Here is a 25,001-nt window from a genome sequence, read left to right as displayed (position 1 = left end):
CCTTCCAGTATTTTTTTTTAATGTTTATTTTTGAGAGAGAGTGGGGGTGGGGCAGAGAGAGAGGAGCTCAGAGGATCCAAAGCAGGCTCTGTGCTGACAGCGGAGAGCTTGTCGCGGGGCTGGAACCCACGAATTGCAAGATCATGACCTGAGCCAAAGTTGGACACTTAACCGATTGAGCCTCCTGGGCGTCCCCTTCCAGTATTTCTTTATATAAATACAAGGAAATCATTTATTTGTTTTTTCATTCTTCCCTTTTTTTTTTACACAAAGGGTAGCTTACTCTGTATACCATTCTGCATCTCAGTCTGTTGACTTAAGAAGACATCCAGATGGCCAACAGCCACATGAAAATATGCTCAACATCACTCATCACCAAGGAAATTCAAATCAAAACCACCACAATGCGAAGTCACTTCACACATTTTAAGATGGTTAGTACCAAATAGACAAGAGATAACAAATGCTGGGGAGGATGCAGAGAAAGGGGAACCCCCGTGCACTGTTGGTGGGAGTGCAAACTGGTGCAGCCGCTTTGGAAAACATACGGAGGTTCCTTAAAAAACTAACCCTATGACCCAGCAATTTTATCTCTGGGAAGATATCCAAAGGAAACAAAAACACCAGCTCAAAACCATATCTGCACCCACGTGTTCATTGCAACATTATTTACAATGGCCAAGACACGGAGGCAACCTAAGTGATATTGGTGGATGAATGGGTAAAAAATGTGGTATATATAGGCAATGGAATATTATTCGGCCACAAAAAAGGAAATCCTGCTGTTTGCAACAACACGGCTCAACCTTGAAGGCATTGTGCTAAATGAAATAAGTCAGAATAAAGACAACTACTATTTGAGCTCACTTATGTGTGGAATATAAAAACAAAACCCCCTGAACTCAGAGATACAGAGAAACACAGAGGCTGGGGGTGGGGTGGGTGAAATGGGTAAAAGCTTGGTCAAAAGGTACAAATGTCCAGGTATACAATAAATAAGTCCTGAAGATAAAATGTACCACATGGTGGCTAGTCAGTAACAAAATTGTATGTTTCAAAGCGGCTAACATCTTAACAGGTCTCAAAAAATGTTATTTTATAATTCTCTCCACATCAGTGACCGGGAGTCTTCACTGTTTTTAACAATTTTTTAAAAGTTTGATTTATTAAGTAATGTCTACTCCCAATGTAGGACTTAAACTCACAACCCTGAGATCAAGAGTCACACGCTGCGCTGACTGAGCCAGCCCAGGTGCCCTGGCGTTCGCTGTATAATATTCTGTCATGTGGCTATGGCACATTTATTTAACCAGTTCCTTCTTTTGCACACCTGGCTTGCTTTTCCTCTTATTTGCAACCATTGCCGTGACTAGGAAAACGTTGTGTATGTGGCATTTTGTACTTGTACAGGTATGTCGATAGTGTTCCCAGAGCTGGGATTGCTGGGTCTGTGAAACTATACATTTAGTCAATATTACCAAATGTCCAATTTTGCAGTCATACTAACAAAGTAAAATAGTGCCTTGCCAACAGAATGTGTTGTCCAGCTGTGGGACTTTTGCCATCTGATCGGTGAAAACCTGCATTTCTGTGTGGTTTTAGTTCAGAGGGAGGCTGAATATTTTCTTGAGACCTGTGCGCTCTTCCTCCACTGTTGGTCTTTTAGTCCCAATTTCAGGGGTGACAAGTCCTTTGTGAGAAAAGCCATGTGTAATTTCCCCTGGTTTGTCATTTGTATTTTGATTTTGCTTATGTAATTTGTGTGTATATGTGTGCAAAAAAATCCCATCTAGTAAAATGTGTCGATATTTTCTATACAGCTGCCCCAACATCACTTATTAAAAACGTCACATGTATCCCACGGATTTGAGACGCTGACCTTCCTCATCCTGGAGGAAACTCCTGTGTTTATTTCTGGCCTTTCTGTTCTCTTCATTGGTCTGTCCGTGCGCCATTATTATACTGTTTTCATTATAGAGGTTTGTTATTTAGTGTGTTCCTGGCTGTGTTAGAATCAGCTTGCTTAGTTTCAAAAGAAAACCGGTTATTTTTGGGGAAGGGGTTATGTTCGATTTCAAAATGAACTTTTTTTTTAATTTTTTTTTTAACGTTTATTTATTTTTGAGACAGAGAGAGACAGAGCATGAACGGGGGAGGGTCAGAGAGAGGGAGACACAGAATCCGAAACAGGCTCCAGGCTCTGAGTTGTCAGCACAGAGCCCGATGCGGGGCTCGAACCCATGAATCGCGAGACCATGATCTGAGCTGAAGTCGGACACCCAATCTACTGAGGTGCCCCCATATCAAGTGTTTTTAACACACACACGCACACACATGGAAACTTGGAGGTGATGGTTTCATGAATGTTTGCATAAGTTCAAACTCCTCAAAACTGTACATAATAATTATGTGCGGTTCTTTGTGAATTGTGCTTCAATAAAGCTGTGGGTTTTTTTTTTTATTGAGGTAATGGCTTTGAGGCTAGGAGAATGTTTTTTTCATGCTAGTCACACTTTCCACTGAGTCCTGTACTCCTGTTTTTTTTTTTCCCCATCAAAAATCATTGTTAAATCATTGTTAAATTTTATTAAAAAGTTTTCCAGCATTTCTAGTGATGATTATATGATTTTTTCATTAAATCTACCAAAACAATGAATTCTATTAATAGATTATGTAATATTGAACCATCCTTATATTTCTGGAATAAACCCCAGCTGGACAGGGTGTTTTTCTTTTTGTGTTGCTGGATTATGCATCTATTTTCTATTTTCTATTGAATTTTTGTATAAATATTCAGATGTGAAATTGGTCTTTGGCTTTAAATTTGGCTTTATTTATTTCTGTAAAATCTTTACCGGCTTTTGACATAAATGTTATATACTTGGATCATACAAAAATTTGGAATTTTGTCATATTCTAGAATTAAAAAAATTTTTTTATCTGTATTTATTTTTGGGAGAGAGACAGAGACAGAGTATGAGTGGGAGAGGGGCAGAGAGAGAGGGAGACCTAGAATCCAAAGCAGGCTCCAGGCTCTGAGCTGTCAGCACAGAGCCCGATTCGGGCTCGGACTCCCGAACCGTGAGATCATGACCCGAGCTGAAGTTAGATGCTTAACCGACTGAGTCACTCAGGCGCTCCTAGAATTTGTTTAAGTAGGCTCCACAGCCATCGTTGGGCTTGAAATCACGACTCCAGGATCAAGAGCCACATGCTGTACACAGTGCGCCAACCAGGCGCCCCATGTTCTAGAATATTTTAAGTAGAGTTGGAATTAACAGCACTTTTAAATTTTGGCAGAATTCCCCTCTAAACTATATCTGCTGCTTTTTTGGTGTGTTTAGATCTTTGTCAACTGTCTACTTCTTTTATGGATTGATCTGTTTAGTCTGTATCTCCCCAAGTCGGTTTTGTAAATTCTGCTCTTCCTGGAAAAGTATCTGTTTCAGTCTGGCTATCAAATTCATATAATTTTACAAAATAGTTCTTATAATTTTTAAGTTTTTTTTTTTTACCCTTTCCAGAGGTATTTTTTCTTTGTCATTGTGAATTTCTGCTCTATCCCCTTTTTCCTTGTTGGTTAGGTTAGCTCACGGCTTTTCTAGTTTATGGATTTTTATTTTTGTTTATTCTTTTTTTGATTATTAGTTTTGATTATTCTACTTTTTACTTTTTCTGACTCTTTAATTTCTCCTTTTTTTATCGACTAATTCCTTCCTTCAACTCTGGTGTGTTAGAGATGGGGAAAGCCGGACTGACCACACTGTCCATATAGATGTTGTAGCACTGCGAGTTTTAATTTGCAATCAACAGAAGCCGAGCTGACTAATGTAAGCAGAAAAGGATCTTATCAAGCCGATATTGGGTAGCTCACAGAAATGTTGAAAGGGCTGGAGAACCAGCTTTGAGGTTAAACAGCCAGGAAGAAACACCCCAAACCACAACTCAGAACTAGTTCTGGTGAGAAGTCCGCTGCCAGCTGCCCGTTACTTCTCTGTCATGTCAGAGAGTGGGCGATGCCACTTCCCTTTAGTATTGTTGTGTGTCCACGAGCTAGGCATGACACTGTGAAGTGCATTGTCACCAACACATTCTAAATAAAATAGTATGGAAAAGAAAGAGGAAAGGAAGAAAATTACTGAAATGTCATAGCAAAGCAGAGCATGTGAATGGTTAATACAGTCCCCTTTTGCTCAACCGATCAGGGCTTCTCCACCTGGTGAGGTGACCTAAGCCTTCATTCCTGAGGATCCTGACCCCTTGGTGGTACCACCAGTGTGTTTTGGGGGTTGGGAGATTAGGGTACTCAGAATCATCCAAATGCCCTCAGATGTCTCTATTCCAATGGTCAGGTTCCCACTCTTTCTATGTATGTATGTGTGTATGCATGTATGTATATATGTGTGTGTATATATGTGTATGTATGTGTGTATGTACATATGTAAGTAATGTCTCCACCCAACGTGGGGCTGGAACTCACAACCCCGAGATCAAGTCGCACACTTCACCGACCGAGCCAGCCAGTCACCCGCCACCCCCGCCCCCCCGCCCCCAACCCCTTCCCAGACTTTCTTAAGGGTGCTCTTGATTTCCCATATAAGACCTGGTGGAATAATTTGGCATCTTGTGGTAGTAAACTCTCAGGTTTGTTTCGAGTTGTCTCAGCCCGTGGGTGTAAGACAGAACAGATTCTTTTAGGCCTGTCATAGAGAGCCTAGTTTTTCAACCAGGTTTTGGGCCAAGAGTTCAGGTCATCGAGTTTGGCATCCCTTTTCTTTAAGACGTCCAGCGCCTTGGGAAGTAAATGCCTGTCTTGGAGTCCTAGAGTGTGTCGTGCCCTTTATTGCGATTGTGTGGCTTTGAACGCTGAGCTCCCTCTCCCCACCCCACCCCACCCCAGAAAACCCTGATCTTCAGTAGGCAATTCATTTCAGGTCACGCAAGGGTTTTTCAGGTGGCCAAAAACTGTCAATGTTGACGCCAAACTGTCAGGAAAGACTTATCAGAGTCTGTGCTCTAGCTGGAAGGGAGACTGGAAAAGAAAGGGTACTAATAGGAATGCAGCCGAAGGGGAAAATAGGAGAACGATTTTAGAGAAATAAGCAACGAAACTTGTTGACTGCTTAACTAAAAGGTATAGGAGACGGTTTGGAGCCTGCTGCGGATTCTCTGTCTCCCTCTCTCTCCCTGTCCCTCCCCTCCCCCCTCAAAATAAATCCATGAAAACTTCAGAAAAAAGGTACGTGAGAGAGGGGGAATAATGTTGAGAAGGGTGATTGGCAACCCCAGAGACAACACAGCCGTCACTGTGAACTAGATCTGAAGGGATATTGATGGCCACCCACTTAAATGCTGGCCACACTTTCACCAGTCATGTGTTATCTGGAGACATACAGTGACAGGAAACCGGTTGCATAACATGCTTTGCAAATAACTGTGTGACAGCTGTGACTGTGAGAGTCCGGCTCACAGAACACGTGTCATTCTCCGCCACCCAGAAGCCCTGCACACGTGTCTTCTCCGTGTGGCCGGTCTACGCGGCCCTTCCCTCTGCGCTCGCACACCTTCCGACGGAGCCCTTCCGAAGCGCCAGGAGGACTGAGGCTGCAGACCTAGGGTGTCGGGGCAGGATGATCACTTCTCATCCGGACCCCGGCCTCCGGACAAGGCCGCTGGAGATGCCACGAGCTTTGTTCTGGCAGCCGCACCACGCTGTTGACTCACCCCCAGCTTCCTCTGTGGCTCTGTGAGGCTGTCTTCTCTCCGGTCTGTTCTTGTGCCGTTGCTGCTCTGCTTTTCCCTGGTTCTTGTTTCTCCAAGTGCAGTCCACACACATACTGTATTTGTTTCAGGTGTACCACGTCACGGGTCCACGTTTTCCTGTGGCCAGACGCTCACCACAATGAGTCTAGTTCCCATCTGTCACCAGATGAGGTCATGCATTTGTTTCTTGTGATGAAAGCTTTTAAGATCTACTTTCTCAGTGACTTTTAAACGTGTGACACAGTATGATTGGCTCTAGTCACCATTGAGGTACGTCACAGCCCCACAGCTAGTGTTCTGTTTCCCTTAAGCCCAGGAACCAGACCCATACTTAGTACGGTTAAATTTCATCTTGTTTCTCTCTAGCTGGTCCTTCTTGTCAGTCTGGGAAGATCCTAGTTTGGGGGCGAGTCCTCGTGGCCGGCACACTCGGGGTCGGCCACATGGTGTTGGAGGTGACTGTGGGACATGCACAAATGGGGTGGATCTGTGCAGAGCTCAGGGAAGCTCTCTGGGACACAGGTAGTAAGTGGTTGAAATCGGGGAGTTGGAGGAGATCATTCAAGGAGAGCGTGATGAGTTAGAAGGAAAGGGGCTTGGGGTGGGACTTTGGGGGGATAGGAGGGGAGGTGCCGTGAAGCCAGGGGAGCTGAGAGCTGGGCTGTTGCAGGGGGAGCGCCGGACAGATGAGGAAGGGACCGGGGGCACAGGACAAGGCAGATGGAGACGGACAGCTGCTTCATCACCGAAACCAGCCGCAGCGGAGAACGCCAAACTGGGGCTTCCTGCTCTTTCTGGTGACGCCGACTCGGAACATTCCTAAGGTGCTTGAGGAAGAAGTGGACAGCAGAAGCGTGGTGGTAAAGGACAAGAGGATGAGGTCGAGTTGAAAGCAAAGGGAAAATTCTCCCAATTCTGATATTTGGCTCTTTTCAAATTGGAAGCTGGCAGTTTGCACCACCACCATGTGTAAGACGCACCTGCCTCTAGGTCGTAACAGTCAGCACTCCGACATGTTCTTTTCTGAGAGACCAGTGTAATGAATCCGTTCCCCATCTCAGAACAAGTGTGTGTGTCTTTTTTTTAAGTTTACCTGTCTGTTTACTTTTAAGTAATCTCTACCATCAATGTGGGGCTCGAATTCACATTGCCCGAGATCAAGAGTCGCACACTTTTCCTACCGAGTTGTCTTTTTGTGATTGCAGCAGTCGCTGATACTTAATGCCTCAAGCGATGACTTCACTAAGGAATATAAAGCATAATACATATTCTATTTCTCTCTCACTTTTTTTGGAGACTTGATAAATACATGTTGCCAATGACTATTTGACCCTGTGGGCCTCAGCTTCTGACAGCCATCATCTACAAGTCCTGTTGGGGGATTGCTCTGGCCTTAAGGGACAGCTCTCGGCCTGTGCTGGGACCGAGCTCGAACTGTCCAGGAGTTGGCATAGGGCACTCCTCCTACCAGGTGCAGTGAGCTGGGCTGGAGCCCGGGCAGTGAAGACAGAGTAGATGAGGTCAGAGAGGTGATGGGAGGGGTGGGGGACTCAAGCAGGGCCTTTGGCTTGTCCCCTGAGTGTGGGAGGAAGACACTGGAGGACAATGAGCACAGAAACAACACGATTTCGCACGCGTTGTGACAGGATCGACCTGGCGGCTGTATTGAGGATAGACTGTAGGGACAAGGGCAGAAAGCAGGGAGAAGAGGTGAGAGGTGACTGCAGTGATCCAGGTGACAGGGAGGGGCTCTGCAAGGGGGTGGTGCATGCTGATATATTGGTTCTTGGTGACAAAAAGAGAGGAGTCCAGAATTGCAGGGCGTTTTGGCCTGAGATTTGGAAGCCGGTGGAAGAAGCGGGTCCAGGGAGACCCGAACTGCCCTGAGGGCTGGCTACATTATAGGAAGATGTGAACAGCCTCTGCTCAGTTGTTTGAAAATTTGCTTCTGTTTTGTAATTATGAACTTTACCGTTCATTTCACTCTGACTCGTAAATGGACTAATGAAATGGGAACTCGAAGAATCACAACAAAGCAGAGCACTGAGATTCCCAAAGTACGGGGTGGAGGGGGGTTGGGGTGGGACTTGCATAATTATACCACAATTTATTCAACCTTTTGATGGCTATTTAGTTTCTTTCTGATTTGGGGCCATTATAAATAATGACACTAACATCCACAAATACACATGTCGTGCACGTTTGAAAATTTGTTGGCAATCTGATGGGCAAAGGTAGCACATTTGTAATTAGCAATGTCTGGATGTATGATTTCGGGCCATCTGTTTCCTCTGTGAATATGTTTTGTTTATTGTAGCTCACCCCATATTCCTTTTTAAGAAATGTTTATTTATTTTGAGAGAGAGAGAGAGAGACAGCAGAGTAGGGGCAGAGAGAGAGGGAAAGAGAGAGAATCCCAAGCAGGCTCTGTGCTGTCAGCGAGGAACCCGATAACGGGGCTTGATCTCCGGAACCGTGATATCATGACCCGAGCCGAAGCCTTGTCTTACCTTGACTTTTGTTCAAGGGGCCTTTTCACCACATAGACATTTTTGATTTTTTGTAAGTAAATCTGTCACTCTGTACCTACGTCGTTTCTGTGACCCGTTCGGCATGTCATAATTATAGTCCTGTAATAATTAAACATAAAAGATTAACAGAAAGTATAGAAAAATATTTGTCTCTAATCGTGGCTTGGAGAAGGCCCCCAGCTTGTGTCGGGCTGGATGTGCCCAGAGACCCTGTGTCCCCCGGGTCCGGAGCATGTCGGGAGGCCCTGGCGAGGGCGGCTCCACGTCTGCTGTCTCGGGAGCTGAGGCCTCCGTTGACTTGTCTGTCTCCCTTCCCACACTGTGAGCCCATGAGCACGGGGGCCCGGGGACACTTGCTCGGGGTCCTCTCCCCAAGCGCCCGCAGTAAGGGACCTCAAAGTCGGGTCCCTTCCCTTGCTAGCTGGTGCCGCGGGCCCGAGAATGCCCTGTCTTTGTGGCGAGCGGAGCGTCTTCGGTCTGGCCTGCGGGCCTCGTGGCTCTTCCACGGGCCATGCTCCCGGGCCATTCTTTGGGGTACTGTATCCACAGTACCGAGCAAAGCCTTGCTTTCCATGGGGAGAAACACCTCGGTCTCGCTCACAAAAAGGCAACACGCCGTCTGGGTCCCCCAACAGGCGGGCTGCTTTGTCACCCCCTCCCAGGCCTCCTTTTCAGTAGCTGTTTTGGTTCATCACCGCCAGTTCCCATTTCACAAGAAGCAAGTCTGTGGCTTTCTCTCAGTGCTGACAAGAATTCAGTGGTTTGGGGTCTTGGGCCATGAGAACCGTGTAATTAGAAATTAAAACTGAAATTTGAGTGGCATTTAATCTCACCCAAATTTTCACCCCAAATGAGAATTCTAACATTGCCTTGCCAAAGTCTTAGACCCTAAAACGTTATCCTGGTCAGATAATTACCTCTAAGACATATGCTTGATTCAGAATATTTTGATACTTGAGTTCTTGTGAACTTTAGAGAACAGGTAACTTGCATACTTTTTAAACTATTTAGGCACAGAAATAGTTCTTCAGTAACCCTGCCACCAAGTTAGGTAAGGAGATTCCAGTACAAAGAAAGAAAACTATAACTCAATCCCACTTAATATAGACATACGATACCCAAGGGGTACAGGAGTACTGATGCATAGGGGCACCTGTACCCCAGTGTTTACAGCAGCACTTTCAACAACAGCCAAATTATGGAAAGAGCCTAAGTGTCCATCAAGTGATGAATGAATAAAGAAGATGTGGTTTATATATACAATGGAATACTACTTGGCAATGAGAAAGAATGAAATCATGCCATTTGCAATAACGTGGATGGAACTGGAGGGTATTATGCTAAGTGAAATAAGTCAGTCAAAGACATATTCTATGTTTTCACTCATATGTGGATCTTGAGAAACTTAACAGAAGTCCATGGGGAAAGGGAAGGGGAAAAATAGATACAAACAGAGAGGGAGGGAGGGAGGGAGGGAAACCGCTCTTAAATACAGAGAACAAACAGGATTGATGGGGGCGTGGGGTGGGGCAGGGAGAGGGAAAATGGGTGATGGGCATCGAGGAAGGCACTTGTTGAGGAGAGCTCTGGGTGTCGTATGTAAACCAATTTGACAATAAATTATATGAAAAACAATATAGATATATGAAACTAATTCCAGCTGTATTGTATTTAAATGGAAGAAAATGGCATAATTTCTGGAAGAGAAGGCTATAGAATTTCAATCATATGAAAATAAAACTTCATTTATTCATTCAGTCCTTCAACAAATATTTAGCGAGCATTTCCTAAATGTTGCCAAGGACTATTTTACACAGTAGGTACTTCAAAAACAATGTAAACTGGGGCGCTTGGGTGGCTCAATCACTTAAGCATCCAACGTTGGCTCAGTTCATGATCTCAAGGTTGATGAGTTCAAGCCCCGCGTTGGGCTCTGTTGACAGCTCAGAGCCTGGAGCCTGATTTGGATTCTGTGTCTCCCTCTCTCTCTGCCCTTCCCTGACTCGTGCTCTGTGTGTCTCTGTCTCCCTTAAAAATAAAGAAATAAACATCAAAAAAAAAATAAAACTTAAAAAATATAAAAAAGGAAGGAGCATCTGGGTAGGTCAGTCGGTTTAGTGTCCCACTTTGCCTCGGGTCATGATCTCACGGTCCATGACTTTGAGCCCTGCCTCAAGCTGTGTGCTGACAGCTCAGAGCCTGGAGCCCGCTTTGGATTCTGTGTCTCCCTCTCCCTCTGCCCCTCCTCTGCTCACAGTCTAGCTCTCTCTGTCTCAAAAAAACCAAATATTGAAAAAAATTAAAGAAGAAAAATGAAGAGCCGCTTACACAAGGAGGTCTACAAAGGTACGTGACACATAAGAAATAACGTCCAACCGGGGCGCCTGGGTGGCGCAGTCGGTTAAGCGTCCGACTTCAGCCAGGTCACGATCTCGCGGTCCGGGAGTTCGAGCCCCGCGTCGGGCTCTGGGCTGATGGCTCAGAGCCTGGAGCCTGTTTCCAATTCTGTGTCTCCCTCTCTCTCTGCCCCTCCCCCGTTCATGCTCTGTCTCTCTCTGTCCCAAAAATAAATAAACGTTGAAAATAAAAAAAAAAAAAAAAAAAGAACGTCCAACCTCATTAGACAAATGTCAACAACCAGATACTCTTTTGCTTTGGTCTCTGCGACTGCCAGAGCTTTAGAGAAAGCTGGCAGAAAGAAAACATATTTCTGAGTACATGTTTGCATAATTCCGTGCTGTGAAACTCATCAAAACAAATAAAAAGAACCCAAACTGGAAAAGGAAACTCCAACCAGCTCCTTCTGGAAGGACCCTAGGTCGATTACACGTGTCCCCACCCCCTCTGGAGGGCACAGTTTTGACAAAATAGAAAAATGATTTCTGAAGGATTCCAGTGAAAAATCCTTAACTTGGTCCATTCTGGACTCTTGGAAGTCACAAGTGCAGCGGGACAGTGACATGCGAGGAGAGGGAGGTGTCCCAGGGGCCTGCTTACATCGAGGGCCCACCTGAGCTCAGTGCACGCTACGTGGAATTGGAAGTGAGACCGGTTGTTGTCTGGACCGGTCCCCATCATTCACTCGACACACATTTCTGAACCCTGGCTTGTACATGTGTTCCTGGGTGAAAGGAAGGACATTTGGGTCAGCAACGGGGAGGCCCAGGGGGGTTGCCGTAACTGTAAGCAACAACGGGTTCTTCCACGTAGCAGATGTATGTGCCTTGAGCCACACAACTCACGAAACCAAGTTGGCACTGAGAAGGTTCTTTTTCTCTGCAGGCACTTGGGGCTAAGCGTCCAGGCAGGCGCCCTCTGGCATCTTAGCTTGTCCCCGGCTGAGACAAGAGCTTCGGTGAACACTGGTGGCCTGTGGTCTCCTGGGTGGAGTAGATTCACGGCCTGTGCTGGCCAGAGCCCAGGAGGTGGTTTTGGCAGCTTCCTGTAGCCAGCAGGTGCTTAGAGCTGAGGAGCTAGCCTGCAGCATCTATGTGGGGCTGCAGCTCACTGCTTGCTGCCCCCACCCCTGCCGGCCTGGGCCCCGACAGCCCCCTCCTCCCGTTCGCTCTCGTCTCTCCTCCCCCCCCCCCCACTCGCCCTGTCCACCTCTGTGTTTTCCATACTGTTATAGTTTCCTTTTCAAACATGAATCTTTAATCCAGGCAGAATTTTTTTTTTTTTTTAACTATGTGTGCAATGAAACACAGATTCACTGATTTGCTGAGCTGCCTCTAAGCTGCAGGCACTGTTGTGGCATTTTAAGAAGATTTTTCTCTGCACTGAACCTCAGATATCTTATATCTAATAACACAAGACACCAGGTTTCCCAAATTCCTCTATTTTAGGAAATGGGAGGATGGCTTGCTAGACTGAGCTCATTTAAAAAATGTTATTTAATGCTTGTTCATTTTTGAGAGAGACAGAGCATGAGTGGGGGAGGGGCAGAAAGAGAGGGAGACACAGAATCCGAAGCAGGCTCTCGGCTCCACGCTGTCAGAAAAATTTTTTTAATGTTTTTATTCATTTTTTGAGAGACAGGGTGTGAGTGGGGGGAGGAGCAGAGAGAGAGAGAGAGGGAGACGCAGAATCCGAAGCAGGCTCTGGGCTCCGCGCTATCGGCACAGAGCCCGACTCAGGGCTCGAACTCACAAACCACGAGATCATGACGTGGGCCGAAGTCAGACACTTACCCGATTGAGCCACCCAGGCGCCCCTAGACTGAGCTCATTTTTATAAAACTGTGCTGAATTTTCTCATCTCCTGGACTTTGTAATCCAAATACGTACTCTCCCACAATCCGAATCCGAATCCTCCTCATTCCTTTCATTTTTTTGGAGCACTTCAGAATCCGGGTGCGCCATCCTTCCACATCCTTCTGCCAGTTAATCTGCTCTACGTGGAGCTCGTCTGAAGCGAGCACTCCCCTTGCCTCATTCCTTTCTCTGCGGCTCGCTCTTGGGGCTTCTAAGCTCGGTGACCTACATGTGACCCACATAGCTGCGGTCAGTTCACAGCAGCCTCTGATGTCACGGCAGCACACGTTGAAGACCCAGGCTCCCAAGGTAGGTGATCTGAGTAGCTCACGCACCTCAGTGTCCCCAGAGGGATGGAGGGTGTGTACCCCACAGGGTCCATGTGGACGTTAAGTGATTCACTCCAATCCATGCAAACCGCTGACATTGGTGCAAACTGTTATTACTATTTTGAGAAAAATCTGCTTTGAGGTCTTTCTGTTGCTCTGTTAGGAATATCTTCTCATCGTTAGCGGACTCCTTTGGAGACAGTCCCAGGAGCCCTCGTGCCTCGGCACTCAGCTTGAGCAGTGGGAGGGTCCCTAGGGGACAGACACCCATGACTGTGAGAGTAATATTTTGTCATTTTTTATTGGAGTAAAATATACATATATAATATGGGTTATTTTAACCATGGGTAAAGTTCAGTGGCATTAAACACATTCATGATGTTGTGTAACCATTACCATTAATCTTTACCCAACACTTGGGGATAATGGTGATTTTTAAAAGCTTATTCTCTGGGCATCTTGTGACTCAGTCAGTTGAGTGTCTGACTCTTGGTTTGGGCTCGGGTCACGATCCCCAGGTCGTGGGATCAAGCCCCGCTTCAGGCTCCGCACTGAGCATCAAGCCTGCTTGGGATTCTCTCTGTCTCCCTTTGCCCCTCCCCCGCTCTTGCATGTACATTCTCTCTCTCTCTCTCTCTCTCTCTCTCTCTCTCTCTCTCTCTCAAAAAATAAATACAATAAAATAAAGGAAAATAAAATCTTATTCTTATGTGTTCATGCTGTTGCAGGGACCCCGCTTAAAATATTTCCTCATCAGCCAGGTCAGTTGTCAAGTTGTCCATTCCACCGCAGACTCTTACTCTATCACAGAACTTACTAGAGTTTCAAACAGCTGTTTCTTCCTGAGTTGGTTTTCAGCCATTGTTCCAAGCCGTCACGTTGATCCTGAGCCTGATACCTAATGTATCGGTGACCTTCCTGGGTTCACGACACCTGCAGATTTGATTAGCTGGTCTTAATGACCTCTGAGAATCTGCCATGTAAGAAATAATGAGAAACTAGCCAGGACACTCAGTGGCACTTAGGTTGCCAATTCATGAGGAAGGTCAAGTGCATGTCACGTAATGTGGCACACTTATCTCTGCCGCACATCCCTCCTCAAGATTCCTCCTTCCAAGGCCCGCCACGCTACAGAGACACAGGACTCTTCTGCGTCTGTTGACAACCATGGAAGCTGATCCTGTGGGCCAGGCCATCTCCAGGACAATCACGGGAAGTTGTTCCATGCCTGGGACAAGTCTTAGCTGTATCTGGCAGCGAACAGAAGGTCACAGGCCATCAGGCTGAAGGGTCACCAGCAATCCCAGGGCTACTGGCACTGAGCCAGGACAAAGAGGAGCAGTGTAACGGGCTCCTGGAAATTCCCGACCCACTGCCCTTGGGTCCCATGGCTTTTGCGGTCCCCTTTGGCAAGGAAGTAGAAGGCGGAGAGAAAGTGGAACATTATTCGGAATTCTGTTTGTTTGATGATTTTCACCTTTTGCAACCCATAAACACGCCCCAAACTTCCTGAGTATTTTCATGGCGAAGCCATTGGGAAGAGAATGGGGGAACTTCGGGTCGTTACCAACTGCTCCCCTTCATCTCGTGCTCTGGGACCGCATCCAAGATCCCTGGGGGCCGTACAAATGGCGGCGGTGATTGACTCGTTAGCGTCTCTAAACACTAGCTAGCATTTACGAAGCCCACATCAACGGCAACACAACAACAAGAAAAAGCCAGCGGGGGGAACCTGCTCGTAGAGGAACAGTGTTGAGGAAGGATGTAAGAGGAAATGAAAAGTCAGTCCGTAAATCAGACAAGGGCCAGTCTTATTTGTCTTTGCTTTTTTTTTCCTCCCCGTCTTCTGATCTCTAGAGAAGAGTGCATGTAAAGGGACAGAAATATTCCGCTTTGGAAGACAGCTAAATCAGGGGAAATGCTTCTGATAGTTGTGTGGGATAAAACAGTCTTTGCTGAGAGGGCTCGGACACGTGACTTGCAGGGCACTGCTGCGTCACTGTTTCCCTCCAGATGCCTCCCAGGAAGCTGCAGGAGTGGCCGGATCAGCCAGCTGGAAAACCTGGCCAGTGACGTGTTCAGATACCTTCCCGGGTCACCGACCAACTCCCCCTGTTTTTGCTTTTCTGGAATTTCAACTAATTTTTGTTCAACTTCTTAAGTTATAGAGTGTTGTTTAAAACATTTTTTTAATGTTTGTTTATTTTTGAGAGGCAGAGAGAGACAGTGCCGGCAGGGGATGGGCAGGGAGAGAGGGGGACACAGAATCCAAAGCAGGCTCCAGGCTCCACACTGCCAGCACAGAGCCAGACACGGGACTCGAACTCACGAACTGAGAGATCATGACCTGAGACAAAGTCGGACGCTTCACCGACTGAGCCACGCAGGCTTCCCAAGTTACAGAGTGTTCTTGAACACTGAAGGGGGAGTGATGAAACTTGCATTAATGAACAAGACACTTCCTGTTCTGGAAAAATTCACTGCTTTGAGCACTTCACAGGATTATGAGTAAAAGTTGACAAACTGGTAAGAGAAAGGAATGCCGTTGGTGGCAGCTCCTGTGCCGCTGTCCCACGCAGAGCACTCCGAGCAGTCGGTACCACATTGCACAGTGACGGTGTCTGCGCATTCGTAAACCAGAGCCTGCCATTCAGCGTGGAGGCCTCCCTCCGTTGTGGTCACGTGCCCTTGGTGGGCCGGGACTAGCAATTCCGCGTCTTCCACCGGCTGGTGCCACCGCTCCAGCTTCACCGACTGTCGCTCCTGCCCTCTCGGCGGTTGCAAATTCATCCACGCAGCACATCCCATCAGCGCACCAGGCCCACGAGACCACCGTGAGCATTGTAGAAGCAGAGCCTGCGTCTTAGTTCTCTCTGTCCCCAGCACGCTTCCCGTTCGGTGACTGTAAGGGTGGACACACGTGGAGTGAAGGCAAGCATGTTTTGTGCACACCCCCTCTGCCAGCTTTCTGTACTCTCTTGACTTCTTTTGGGTTGAGGATGTTTTTGTAAGCTTATTTAGAAACATCATTAGATCCCCAGGAGGCTGGTGGCCTTCTGTTGTTCCCCCAGTGTCTCTATCTTACACAACCAGTAAATGACATCGGGAACATCCGAGAGCTGCTGCAGGCTTCCCCTGTCGCACATGCACAGGCGCGCCTGTGTGCGCATCAGTGCACTTTCATCAGCCGTAGTTTCGCGTGACCGCCACCGCTGTCAGTATGTAGATCTGTTCCAACACAGGGGTCCTTCCCATTCCCCCTTCACGGCCACAGCGCTAGTCTGTCCGTTGCGCCACAAGCCCACATCAACAATGCTCTGCAGGTACTTCAGGGACCAGCAATACCGAAGGGTCGAAACCTAGCTCCCAGTGCAGCCACATGGAGGTCCTGTTCCTTCAGCCTGACTTGGGAAGCCTGGCTGCGAAGGCAGGTTGTGGACCCATCCTGTGTGTATGTGGAGGAAATGATTTCATAGCTTTGGGATTTCACCACTGCAGAGGGGGCAGGGGGCCAATTCCGCCGAAACAAAGGGACAGTAATCACTCTGGCCAGAAAAGCAGTTTAAACCAGGGGTGTCTCTTTACAGCCTTGGAGACTTTCAGGATGTTTCTCCGTTCATTTCAGTGTTTTTTGACAATGGACATAATCCAGACAGGCCACTTCAATTTTATGGGAGTGAATTCTGGAGCACAAGAAGTGAAATTGCTATAACCTGGCCAGGTTTATCTCACTTTGCAAGTAAAACCGAGCGCACAAATCAAATGTTCAGACTTCTAAGGTGTCTCCTTCGTAAACTCCAACCTTGATAATCTGTCTCAATAGCTGATAAAAGCTCATGTTAGGTTTGCTTAACTGATCACTTTCACACCCCAATTTAATCCCGAACAGGCCGCTGCAGTGTCTGGATAGAGCATTTACTGTGTTTGATTTAAAAGTCTGGTACCAAGCCTTGTGTGACTGCCTCGCGTCCAGGTTAGAGATCACATCTGCCTGGTTCACCATCACATCCCAGTCTCTTGCCGCATAAATGTGTCATGAGTGAATCTTGGTGATTAGGTTTGTTATGAACCCACAAAAATAGTCATTTTTCTCAAGACTAGTATTTTTAAGTTGATTATTTATTTTGAGGGAGAGAGAGAAAGAGAACATGCAAGTGGAGGAGAGACAGGGAGAGAGATAATCCCAAGCAGGCTCCCGCTGTGAGTGCAGAGCCCCACGTGGGGCTCAATCCTACGAACCATGAGATCATGACCTGAGTGGAAATCAAGAGTTGGATGCTTAACTGACAGAGGCCCCTCTAGGCGCCCCTCTCAAGAGTAATATTGTATATATTTTTAAACTTTATTTATCTTAAAAAAAATTTGTTTAACGTTTATTTATAATTTTTGGGACAGAGAGACAGAGCGTGAGCCGGGAAGGGGCAGAGAGAGAGGGAGACACAGAATTAGAAGCAGGCTCCAGGCTCTGAGCTGTCAGCACAGAGCCCGATGCGGGGCTTGAACCCACAGATTGTCAGATCATGACCTGAGCTGAAGTCGGACGCTTAACCGACTGAGCCACCCAGGTGCCCTGCCAACCACATTCTTCCTGAGCTTCTGCGAATAATTAGGCCATGTTTGTTAGTCTTGATCCTTCGAAGGCTTCTTGTTAAGCTTTCTTTGGGCAAGTCTAGAGCGCCTCCACTCCAGGGCTGGTTTGGCCTCTTCCAATTCTAAGCCGTGGCCTTTCCAGAGTCTCTCCTGAGTGTTTCAGGTTTTTCCACTCTAACTGGTCGGAAGTCAGACATGTCCCAGCCCTGGTAGGTGTTCAGTTCGTGGGTCCCTGGTCGTTGTTTTTGGATTTGTGTTTCGGTTCACCTCATGGAGTTTCACTGTACACGTGCTGTCATTAGTACGGGTCTTGTGGAGCGGTTCCCCTGTAGGCTTCTGGAACTCTTTCCTTACCTAGCTTCATCCTCTCTGGCCCTGTTCCCTGCAAATTTCAGCCACCTCAACCATCCAGAATTTTTATCTCTGTCTTCTCAACTCTGCAAGACTGCTGTGCTCTGTTTAGGACCCCCTCCCCTCACTGTCATGGTCTAGAAATGGGCCTGGAAGCCGAAAGCCAGGATGGTCCATGGGCTTAGCTCTTTCGTTTCTCTTCTCATACGGGTCACAGCCCTGCACTGACTGTCGTCCAGTGTCTAAAAGCACTCGTTGCATCTACTTGGTCTAGTTGGTTTTATGGGTAGGGGGTAAGTTCAGTGCCAGTTCTACACTGGTGTGGCTGGAAGTGGAGTGATTCGAATGTGTACCGACGGTTGAGGAACATATCCGTTTGCTGGAGCTGCTGTGACAAAGTGCCAGAGATTGGGTGGCTTAAACAACAGAAATGTATTGTCTTACGATTTAAGAAGCTAGAAGTCTGGGATCAAGATGTCGGCAGGGCCGGGAGGAAGGATCCATCCCAGGCCTCTCTCCTGGCTGATTAGCTGGCCGATAGCCATCTTCCCTCTCTGCCTCGCTGTGACATATTCCTTCTATGCATGTGTGCACATTTTCCCCTTAGCTCCCACACTAATAGCGTCATTTTAACTTGCTAAAGATTCTGTCTCCAAATCCAGTCACACTCTGAGGTCCAGGGGGTTGGGACTGATTCAGCATATGAATGGGGGGGTGGGGGGACCTAACTGAACCCATCCCAGGGAAGTTGAGATTCCACCCCAGGCTCGCGGGCACTTGGGCTTTTCTTTGACCCGGCGGGTCACTGTCTACCAAGAACCAAACTACGAGGTGTTTGTAAATTATGAAGTCAGCAAGTTGGGTTGGTTTAAGAGGAGAACACCACATAGCTTTTAGTCTTAGAAAGATGAGATTCAATTATCCCTTTAACACTTCCCTACAGATGAGCAGGCTTGTGATCCAGACACACCCTTCTGGAGGAGCTCAGTTTTAACCTTTCTCAGATTCCAGGAATGAGCACAAACACTTTTCCACAAGGTTACAGGATGTTGCAGGTTTTTCTTGTTGGAGATGATACTCATGGGGTGGTAATGAGTCAGCTTGGTGGCTGTGGCGGGAAAGGCTCATGGGAAACAGATTTTTGATTATCAGAGCTAGAAAAGCCCTCAGAACCATTGGTGCATGGGTTGCGGGGGGTGGGGGGGTGGGGTATGCACTCCACAGGGGAGAAAGTTTCCCCAGGGCAAGCAGTGCCTTGTGCCCTGGTAACACACAGCCCCATCATCATTTTACAAGTTACTTTCAAATTGATAATGTTTCTCTGTCCATTTGTCGTGGCTTCGCCGCAATCACAGCACACGGGAGGCAGGCCAGGGCATACTGGCTCCGTTTACACATGCCGAGGTTCGCAGCGGTCAAGTGCTCAAGGCCGCCCAGAAAGTGAGAAGCAGCATCAGAATTCAAAAGGAACCCCTTTTTTTGTACTCCATTTCTCTGTGAAGATGAGCATGTCCTGCACCGAGAGGATCTGGAAAGCAAAATCACTGTGCACACAATTAGCCACAATTATGAATAACTTATAAAATGATGATGGCGCTGCTTCTGGGACGTGTGCAGTGAAGGAGGTCCAAGGGGAGGGGGCGGACTTCAGGGCAGCCGTGGAAGCTCGCGGTCCTGCACTTGTAAAAGGTAAAGAGCTCCTACGTGAGAAGAGACAGCAGCTCTCAAGCCCTCACGTCCTCTGTGAGTTCACCAGTCCTCCAGCATCCTTCCACCTGTTGTGCACAGTGCCTGGCACACAGTAGGTACTTAATAACTGTTTATTGAGTGGGGGTGGCTGGGGGACTCAGCCGGTTAGGCATCTGACTCTTGAGTTCAGCTCAGCTCATGATCTCCCGGTTCTGGAGTCCCAGCCCCAAGTTGGGCTCTGTGCTGACAGTGCGGTGCCTGCTTGGGATTCTGTCTCCTCTCTCTCTGCCCCTGCCCCGTGCACTCTCTCTCGTAAAAGAAAGCACAAACCTAGCAACCCACATAAAACACATATGTGGCTTGTGAATTATTATTATTATTAGCTGAGCCCTCGGTAGAAGCCCTCTTGTAACCAAAAGGATTTTAAACCGATTCACTCAGATGAACGTCCCCTAGGCACTATGATATAAAGTTTTCATCTCCTGGGTAGTCTGCCCCCCTTTTTCTTATTGTTTATGTGTGGAGGAACGTGGGCCTTTGAGATGCCGGATCTCCCCCCGGGTCGGCCTGTGGTCGATCACACCCTCGTGCCATTTCGCTTCCTGAGCCAGCAAGTGTTGGTGCCTCATGCCTATAGCTGCTGATTCACAGGGGTGGCAAAATGGGGATATTCGAATTCTGTCATTTATTTTCCTTTATGGGTCAGAACGCATTTATAAACAGGTGTTTGCCTTCATCTTCCCAGTGGGACGGCTTGTCGAGGAAGGGCAGCATAGTGATCGATTCTTTCCCTTTGTTTACCTGTTTGCATGATTAATGTCTTGGAACTGTTTCATTGTATCTTTTTAAAAGAGTTTATTTATTTTGAGGAGGAGAGAGAGAGAGAAGGGGAGACGGGGAGGGGCAAAGAGAGAGAGAGAATCCCCAGCAAACTCTGCACTGTCAGCACAGAGCCCAACGAGGGGCTGGAAATCACAAACCGTGAGATCATGACCTGAGGCCAAATCAAGAGTCGGATGCTCAACTGACTGAGCCACCCAGGCGCCCGTCTTTAAGTTTATTTTTGAGAAATGTCAACATGCAACATGGGGCTTGAACTCATGATCCAGGCTGAGGCAGCCCGATGCCCCACGCTGTTTTATTGTAAAGAGCCTCACTTTTGCGCGGGCCGGCTGCTTTCAGGGCCTTTGTCATGTGCACACCTGGAAAGTGCACGACACACCTGGGGCCATGGCTCGACGTCGTCGGTACAGACAGTGCTCCCAGGGGCCTGGCTTCTGCCTTTATTAGGGTCAAGGGGGGTGCGTAGGGTTTCAGGGGCCAGCTCTTGGGGAAGTTTGACGCACAAGCGTGTGGAGAGAAAAAACAAGGGACCCAAACGGTCAGCTATCCAAATCAGCTGAGATGTGTACAGTCAAGGCGCCTGGGTGGGGTCAGGGGACCTGCTCCGGGTGCAGTGGCGGGCTCACCACACGCCCTTGGAGATGGTGTCTCTGCGGCGGACGCCTCGGCAGCCCGAGCGGCGGCCAGACACTTGCAAGCAATTGTAGCGGAAGCCTTTCCACTAGCTGCTTCCTGGGCCCTTCTTCAGCCTTGGCTTCCCCACCACTTCCTCCTGGAAGCTTCCCTGGGCCCCGCAATCGCATGTGTCTTTTGTGCGTCCCCAGAGAATTTTGGCTTTCCGTGACCATAGGACTGACCTCCCGGACTGCAATCGTCTGTTTATCCCTCTGCCCACTTCCCCTGCCCCCCACGGCCCTGTGCCCTGGTCCCCTCTGTTTTCCCGGTGCCCACACGGTGTCAGCATATGAGCGGGCCACTGGGAGATGGCTGTTGAACAAATGAGTGACATTCAGACATGGCCATGTCATTCTCCTCTTGCGCTCATGCTGTTCCCAGCCGACCCTCCGCCCGTGCAGCCACTGCCACGGCTTGAGATCCCTTCCCCACCCTGGCTCTCACCCAATTCTCTGTCTCCATCATCGGGCAGGATGCACAGCGATTCTTGCTGTTACTTTTATCCCCCCCAAACTGCTCTTAAAGGATGAGAAATCTGTTCCCATAAAACTAAGAACAATTAAGTTGACACTTGGTTCTGCACTCCGTTTGACTTCCTCTTTTAGAATCAGTTTGGGGAAGTACAACAAAGTTCCTGTTCACATTTCCCTACCACAGTAGCCTTTGGAAAGTTCGGGCTGCCCCAGGCTCCCCGTGAAAGCTTTCCTTAGTGGGTACACATGGCATTCCCTTGTCCCCTGGACCCTTCCCTGGGCCTGCCCTGCATCCCTGTTTGCCCGATTTCCCATCCCCCCATGTTCCGAACTGCACAGTGACACTTGAGCACTTCTGTTCAGTGGCTTTACCTCATCTGATGCCATGTTTCTGCAACAGGAGTTTATTGAATCATGCATTTTCCTGTCTTTCCTGAATCATCCCCATGAGCACACAAACGTGCTGTTATGTTTCTAATCTTTGACGATGAGGGCTTAATCGCACCGCTCTGTCCCTCTTCTGAGTGGCCAAACCTCGCCTCAGAGAGGCGAAACCAAGGCCGGGCGCACCTGCCAAGTGCCTGTTCCCTCCTTGTCCCAACCCAGCGCGGAGTGCCTGGCCCATTGCCGCAGCCTCACAGGGGTTTTCGGAGGCGTAACGGTAGATCTCTTGTGATGACTGGCCTTTCCCCTGTCGGCGCTTGATTGGGTTCTCTGCTGCCTCGGGTCTCCGGTTCCCTGGGCAGTGAGGGAGCTGAGAACTCTCCCAGATGGTGGCCTGTCGTTCTACAGGGGTCTCTTGGTCTCAGCTGGTGGCTTTATAAATGTGTCAGGCCCAAGAAGCTAGAGATAGAAAGGACTTCCTGTCCCAGTGGTCACCATGCCTCCTGGCAGAAGCCCACACTTCCTGCTGTCGCACACACCACCGCTCAGAAGAGCTAACCACAGCTATAAATCTGCCCCTTGCACTTGCCAACTGCAGCATCAAGTGTCTCCGCTGGAAAACAGCCCCGCCGTCGGCCCGTCGGCCTGCTCCCCTGGTCTGTGCCTGGTTCTCCACAGCAGAACACAGGGTGCCCTAATGTAACAAAATGGACGGCTTTTTAAAAATTTGTTTATTTTTATTTATTTTTGAGACAGAGCATGAGCAGGGAGGGGCAGAGAGAGGGGGAGACACGGAATCTGAAGCGGGCTCCAGGCTCGGAGCTGTCAGCACAGAGCCCAGTGCAGGGCTCGAACCCACGAACCGCCAGATCATGACCTGAGCCGAAGTCGGACGCTCAACCAGCTGAGCCACCCAGGCGCCCTGAAAATGGACGGCTTTGAGGAAGGACCTTACTTCCTTCTCCCTGGCTTCAGGAGATGGTGGGGAAGTTAACAGCGAAGACTCCTTGGAATGGCAGGGCCATGGTCAATTGCAGATACGTCTTTTCCTAGGTCTCACACCCAAGGAGGCAGCTCATTCCAGGTCAGGGGACAGTGGGGACTGAGGAGCTCCAGGGGCATGCAAAGCATCTTCCCACCTCCCGGTGCTGGTTTCTCTGGAGCATCATTCTCTTTTTTGGGTGTGGATCAGGTGAAGCGTGATCATTTTACCTCAATGCTTGGCTCTCTCCTTTCAGCTGTCATAGTGCTTGTCAGCACGCTGTGAAAGCTTAAGCCACATGGTTCCTGCCCTGCACCTCCCCCCCGCCCGCTTGGATGACAAGCAAACAACACCTATTTTCCAATGCCCCCTAGGACATCCCGATTTTTGGGACACACTGTGGTTTAGGACGGAATGCTGGCTACACTCCTCCTCTTGACTGTTTTACTCCACATTCGTTACTCTGAACCTCAGTGTTCTCAGACATAAAATGTACACACAGAGAAAACAATTACCTTTCCCACAGGATAGTTTTGGAGCTTCAATGAGTTATGGTAAAGCAGTTGGGAGTTACAGAAAGACGGTCAGAAACTTCAGATGATGGTAACCGTCTCTCCTCAAATGTGTATGATTTTTCTTTTCTTGTTGAGCAGTTCTCTAGAAGTTAAATAATGTTAGCCAATACCGACAACGGTGGGCACTCACGATTTGTACCTGATTTTTGCGTCCAATCTTGGCTTTGGGATTCAGATAGATAGTGCTAAGAAGGCTCTCTTCTCATTCGTTACTAAGTTTTTTTTTTTGTAAGCATGAACACATGTGCATTGATGTGACACTCCTCAGCTGCATCAGTTGGGATGATTGTATAGATCTGGTCCTCTGACCCGTGGGCACGAATGCCATTGCTGCAGTCCCCAGTGACGAGCCATCCTTAAAATCATTGAATAAAGGGGCTTGTACATGGTGTACTAGCTATTTAATGCAAAGCCGGGTGGACGTTGCATTTCACTGTTAGGGTGGTCGATCTGCTTCTCTGCTGTCCTTGTCATGAAACAGGTTCTCGGCAGAGCTGGAGAAGCCCATGCCGCGGGTCCGGTAACTTCTTGTCGAATTGCCTCCCTGCAGGCCTGGCGCAAGCGCTGGTTCGTCCTCCGGCGGGGCCGCATGAGCGGCAGCCCGGACGTCTTGGAGTACTACAGGACCAAGCACTCGAGCAAGCCCATCCGTGTGATCGACCTCAGCGAGTGTGCAGTGTGCAAGCACGTGGGCCCCGGCTTCGTCCGGAAGGAATTTCAGAATAACTTCGTGTTCATTGTCAAGACCGCTTTGCGTACATTCTATCTGGTGGCTAAGACCGAAGTAGAAATGCTGGTGTGGGTGTACAGCATCAGTCAGGTCTGCAACTTCGGCCAACTGGAGGATGGTGCGGGTGAGAGCAGGGCCGGGGTTCCCGTGAGCCGGGGGCGGCCTGGGGCATGTGATGCACCCTGGAGCACTTCTGCGGGAAAACATATCACGATGCCAAGCCCACCTCCTCAAGGGTATTCGGACGGGCTCCTTGATACCAGAATTGTTCCCACAAAGTACGGTTCTAAAAGCTGCTTCCTTTCACCTGGTTCTAGGTTTCAGGCCCCAGTGTGCACACACTGAGCATGACAAGTGACTCTGGTGGCCTTGAAGCCACTCCGTAGCTTTTGCAGTAAAAGTAGAATGTGGGTGAGGATGTCCCGTAGGGCTCTGAGTTTCCCCATGCTGTTGCGGCTGCTGATTTCCCAGAAATATTAAATACCACTGTTTTTCCAACATTCATGGAAGTCTAGCTTTCCTGTTGTCTAGTGGGTTGTTCTGCACTGGATGCTAGAACGGAACTCATAGGCAGGGAAGAATTTGTCCTGTCTCCGATTGTCTCAAGGTCAGCTCAGGGCAAGTTAGCTCTGACATTGTTCTGGGCTACGTCTGGGTTCTTTCTCCTGTTCGCTCTCTCTGTCGCTCACTCTCTCGCTCTCATACAGATGCACGCACACGTAGTGTCCTTTCTGTGTAATATACTGGCTGTACTGCATCTAGGGTTACAATCCACTCACCTTCACGGACTTTGCTGTTGAGCCCCTGGCATCATTGCACCACGCCCTGATCCT

The 25,001-nt window shown here is 48.3% G+C and overlaps 1 protein-coding gene across 2 annotated transcripts in view; it reads left to right on the top strand.

Moving 5' to 3' along the window:
* GAB3 (GRB2 associated binding protein 3) overlaps window positions 1–25,001 on the top strand; it is a 79,903-nt gene that overhangs the window by 13,968 nt on the left and 40,934 nt on the right. Inside the window, exons 1-2 of one of the 2 annotated variants that reach the window (XM_030305167.1) lie at window positions 12,492–12,856; window positions 23,989–24,292. In XM_030305167.1, coding sequence (XP_030161027.1) covers window positions 12,818–12,856; window positions 23,989–24,292 — 343 coding nt within the window. In that variant the 5' untranslated portion in view covers window positions 12,492–12,817. Of the gene's footprint in view, window positions 1–12,491; window positions 12,857–23,988; window positions 24,293–25,001 lie in introns of those variants that run through there. The other variant, XM_030305166.1, reaches the window with a different exon arrangement.

This window comes from Lynx canadensis, chromosome X (assembly GCF_007474595.2).
Source record: "Lynx canadensis isolate LIC74 chromosome X, mLynCan4.pri.v2, whole genome shotgun sequence".
Classification (NCBI taxonomy): Eukaryota; Metazoa; Chordata; class Mammalia; order Carnivora; family Felidae; genus Lynx; species Lynx canadensis.
This window is presented reverse-complemented; position numbering and strand designations above follow the sequence as displayed.